General features: G+C 46.4%; 1 protein-coding gene across 1 annotated transcript in view; it reads right to left on the bottom strand.

The window, feature by feature from the left end:
- Positions 1 to 279, bottom strand: part of ACKR2 (atypical chemokine receptor 2) — a gene marked incomplete at its 5' end in the record, with an annotated part of 3,112 nt that extends 2,833 nt beyond the window's left edge. The window contains one exon of the mRNA XM_009078956.1: positions 8 to 279. Within this exon, the coding sequence (XP_009077204.1) occupies positions 8 to 279 (272 nt within the window). The remainder of the gene's footprint in view (positions 1 to 7) is intronic.
- Between the last annotated feature and the right edge of the window lie 4,868 nt (positions 280 to 5,147).

Genomic DNA, 5,147 nt, shown 5'->3' with positions numbered 1-5,147 from the left:
GATACACCTCAGTCATCTTCTTCTTCTGCTTGATGTACATAATGAGGACAATAAACAGGATGACATTCCCGGCCATCCCAATCAGGAAGATTACTGTGTAAAATGATGGTAAGAACACTTTGCTGAAGGAGAGCACCTCCTCTTTGGTGCAGAGGCCATACTGCCCATAATCCTCCTCATCCATGTACTCATATGAGTAGTTGCTTGAATTGGCAGCATCCAGCCAGATGTCAGTGGCTGTTGTTGTCATCTTTGAGGTTGTGTTTGACAAATGGCTGCCTAGAAGCAAAAGACAAGGGAACAGGATCAAAACATTGTTCCAATCCACACAGGAACATCACATCATGGAGGGTTTTCCTTTAGTTCATAGGTTTAAATTTCTGCCACTTTCTGGTAAGTAGTTTCTGTCCTGCACTCCTTAGCCTTTGCCTAAGCACAGGGACAATTGTCTACACATACATATAAAAAAACCCCAACACTAATTCTGCTTTCCTTACTCCAGCACAATAAAACTTGAAAGTCAATGAGCATAGTCTCCTCTGACATAACTCACTACTTCCTCCTGACACCACCACAAGCTTTTGAGGAAGTTTCTGCCCTAAATTACAGGAATCCACTACCACACCTCACTGTGAGCTGCTGATATTCACCTGGGTCACTATTGAGAAAACACCTCAGATCTTGATGAATCAGAATCTGCCACCAGCACCTTTATGTTAGTGGGGCTGTTCTCAGAGGTGAAACGCTGAATATCTCACTGCTCCTGGTAGGACACTGACTCCTCTCCATGCCAACTCTAGGACACCAAGCCGTGGATTCTTGTAAAAGGTATTAGTGAGTGGAAAATATAGAATCCTAGATTCACAGAATTCCAGAATGGTTTGGATTGGAAGGAACCTTAAAGATCATCTAGTTCCAAACTCTCTGCCATGGGCACAGACACCTTCCACTAGACCAGGTTGCTCAAAGACTCATCCAAGGTGAGTACATGCAGGCAGCAGAATCAAGTTCTGAATCAAGGCCAGAGGTAAAGCTTTAGCTGGAAGAATGTTGCTATGTGAGACAAAGCATGGGTTGAAACCCATACTGTTAGTCACTCCCCAGGACTGCAGGAGGGACTCGGTGTTTAGACAGCTGCTGCCCAGATTTCAGGAAATGGTGGGTGATTTGGAGCTTCCTGATTTTCAGATTCCTGACTTAGAGTCTGATTTTCAGAAAAAAAACTCCACAACAAACCACCACACACACAAAAACTTTATAAGGGTTTCACCCACCTAAGCTGGACAACTGCTGCTGCTAAAGAACTCAGCTCACACAGTGAGAAATGCAATTTGCCTGAGGCACCTCCCATTTGTACCAAGAAGGTTAATGTGGGGTTTTTATCAAGGCAAGGTTAATATGGAGTTTAAAAGTCAAGCCTAATCTCCAGGCTCTGACAGCAAACCAGGGCTGTAATGGTAAAAAATGGTGTAAATACCCCTCCACCCCTAAACCACATCATTTTTCAGCCATGGTCAAAGCTGCCCACCCTTTCCCAGGGGCTCATTTTCCAGCAATCACAAACACGCCTGGCTGTGTAGCTCCCTGCCCACAGTTAGTCCTCCATGACCTCAAAATCTGCAGCCAACAACATAATGAGAAAACGAAGCTGTTGGTCCCTGGATGTGCTATGCACCCCATGGAGGACATATCCCATGGTGGTTCTGCAACTTCTAGGGATGACTCCCTCCCCTAAAACACTCCAGGAAAGGGGAACTCCTCCACCCCACACATGTTAAGCAAAGCATAAAAGGCTTGGAGTGGGGTGCTGAGGATGCCTGTGAATGTTCAGCCATAAGGGGTGAAGCTCTGGACGTACCTGCTGTGCTCCCATGTATAAAATTGCTCAAATATCCATTCCAGGCACAGCCAGGCAGCTGAAAAAAGAAATACAGACCGATTTGACCTGGACTGAAATGGTTTTTTTGCTGTCTTGCAGTTCTTTGGCAAGTGCTGCAGGGCACTTCAGGCAGAGCAGTGAGGAAGAACAGGGATCTGCCACAGGAGAGTGCCAGAAAAAGACTTGTCTGGGAATGAGATTTTTTAAATTTCTGTGTCATATTTTGGAAGAAATTCACCCTTAGCCATATATAGTTCAGACTGGATGCCTTCGAGAGGAAACCAAAGCTGCCTACTCTGCTGACCACAGCAAGACTCCTAAACACCTCCCCACACACACAGCCTCTGCACCAACATCAGGACAAGCTATCCCCAAAAGTTCCATTTCTGGGTTTCTTCCAGCTCACTGAAATGCCTTTTCTCCCTCTGCCACATCTTCCCCCCTCTGTATCATGCTGGCACTGACATTCACATCCCTGTCCTGTAGCTCAGAGCGGAGAACTGATGAATGCAATGTGGGCTGAGCTCAGAAATTAATCCCAAACCCGCCAAGCACTGGCACTTAGGAGCTGGCTACCTTCCAAGAGAAAAGAGAACCTTTCCAGGTTTTATGTGCAACTTTGTCTATAAGCAAGAAGCAGAAAACGCACTTACAGAATCTTCTTCTCCTGTTTCCATCCTGCCAGAGGCTTGAATCAGGGTTGTAGGAACGTCTTTCACTTCTGTAAGAGAGTGTGGGCAGGAAATATGAGCTCAGTGTCATAGCCCTGGTTTTGTTTTGTCTTTCCTGGTGTTGATTAGTGGAGGATGATCTCCACCCTTTATCCAAGTACATGTCCCTCTACAACATATACAGCTGCACCTGCACCCAGAGTTGGGCTTTGCCACTTGAAACACCCTTCAGGACTCCAGTGCCTTCTGCCATGGGGACCCACCACCCTTCCTTCAGGAACACAACCTGCTCTGAATAGCAGAAGTCAGGCACCAAGCTAGGGACAGAGAGAGCCACTGGGACCCAGGATCTATGTCACAGAACACAAGGATCACAGGTGTATCCCATGCATCCCTGCATGCACAGGCTGGATGGGGAGAACACCCACTAAACAGTTTGAATTAGGTTTTTCTGGGATGTGCCAGAGTAGAGTCATCCAGACAAGCACACACTCCTGCCGCTTGCTTAAATGTAAGTTTCTTTTGCCCTTCTTGCCATTTGTCCATGCACACTCTCCCTCATCCAACTCGATCCTTCCTTTCTGTTCACCCCATCTCCCCCCAAATGAGCACCTATCCCTAATTTCTTTTTCCCTGTTGATTCAGGGTTTGCTGCATCCCAACCCCAGATGTGGCAGCAAGCTTCCTCTTGTTATTTTGTGTTCTAAAAGCTTTAATTAGTGGAAACATGTGGCATTGCCTGACAGATGATTCCCAGTCTGGCCAGCTCCTCCAAGCAGGATTGGACCTGTTTGGCCTCTGCACTGGGAGGCTCCAGGGGCTGAGACTCTGCTGTAGAAATCTGCATATTTTTCAGGAAATCTGAACAACCCACATGTTACTTGGATGCTGCAGGATCCTCATCCCCTGCAAGAGCAGGAATAGCCTCTGCCAAAGCTGTTTGTGATGAAGTGATTTATTGGAAAAATTTTAGAGTATCACCACTGATGAGTGGTCACCTTCCTGTTTGTTTCCTCATCTCACCACCAAACAGGGAAGTGGGAACACCCTGACTGCGCCAAGGATTTCTCTCTGTGTGTTCTATACACCCCAAACAGCCCTGGAAAAACAGAAAAACAGAGCAACAGCAATGGTCACAGCTCCACATCCAACTCTCCTCATGGTAGATGGATTCAAAAGGAGAAATATGTTATTTTTACCCATTTCCATGTTTGCCACCATCAGCTGCTGCTGCATTTGAAAGAGAACCTGTAGTAAATATGTATGTGCAACATACACACTAGCAGAGAACAAGAAGTCACTCACAAAGCCAAGACACTGGGCAAACACACAGGGCCACCACAGGTGACAGTGGTTTCATTAGCCCAGCAATGAAAATGAAATAAGTTTTTGGGTTTAATTGAGTTTCTGCACATATCACAGAGCTGCAGGGTATTAAATGTGCCTCTGAGACTCACTGGAGAAAGTAGCCCTTGCTATAATTTATTACAAGATTTTAACTCAATTCAGGGGATGGTAATTGCATAGATGTTTTTTTTCCTTTCAGACTGCAGAGCCCTAATGGCTTTGGCAATTGAAGTAAACAGATTACAGGTAATGGGAAGCACATTTAGAGAGATTGGTGGTAGCAAACGGTTGTCTGAGCCACTTTATTTTGTGCTGCCCAAAATACCACGTGTCAGAATGATCCTGCAGGAGCAGCAGCTTTGCCTTCTCCAAGCTTGGAGATAAGGAGGCACAAACACCACAATGGAGCATTGCAAAATTGGGGTTATGGAGAGAAGGACCTTTGGCTGTTTTGCTCTGATGTGCTGCTCTCAGGTTTAGGCATCTTCTGTGGATTTTTTCTTCTGCTCAAGAGTCTGGTTTGCTTAAAGCAGGAGCAGTTTTTAGGTAGTCTTTGGGCATCAAAATCCACTTCCTGGCACACAATGAGGGCAAAGCAAGCTCTGCTTGAAAGCTGAAATTTGGGAAAACATAGTCAATGAGACAATTCACCAGCAGGAAAATTAGACTGAGGTAGAGCCAGAGAAGCTGTGGCCATCCCATCCCTGAAGTGTTCCAGGCCAGGCTGGATGGGACTTGGAGCAACCTGGGCTAGTGTAACGCGTCCATGCCTATAGCAGGGGGATGGAATTAGCGGACTGTTAAGGTCCCTTTCAACTCAAACCATTCTAGGATTCTATGACATCAAGTAGAAGCACTTTAGCAAAGGGAAAAGTCAGAGCCAGACTTTCACAGCATCTCAGACTGGTTGGGGTTGGAAGGCACCTTCAGGATCAATGGAGCAACCTGGGCTAGTGTAACGCGTCCATGCCTATAGCAGGGGGATGGAATTAGCGGACTGTTAAGGTCCCTTTCAACTCAAACCATTCTAGGATTCTATGACATCAAGTAGAAGCACTTTAGCAAAGGGAAAAGTCAGAGCCAGACTTTCACAGCATCTCAGACTGGTTGGGGTTGGAAGGCACCTTCAGGATCAATCCAAACCAACCCCCCTGACATAGAGAGGGACACCTTTCACTAGACCATATTGCTCCAAGCCCCATCCAGCCTGGCCTGGAACACTTCCAGGGACGGGGCAACCACAGCTTCTC

This window comes from Acanthisitta chloris, unplaced genomic scaffold (assembly GCF_000695815.1).
Source record: "Acanthisitta chloris isolate BGI_N310 unplaced genomic scaffold, ASM69581v1 scaffold23077, whole genome shotgun sequence".
NCBI classification, from domain to species: Eukaryota; Metazoa; Chordata; class Aves; order Passeriformes; family Acanthisittidae; genus Acanthisitta; species Acanthisitta chloris.
This window is presented reverse-complemented; position numbering and strand designations above follow the sequence as displayed.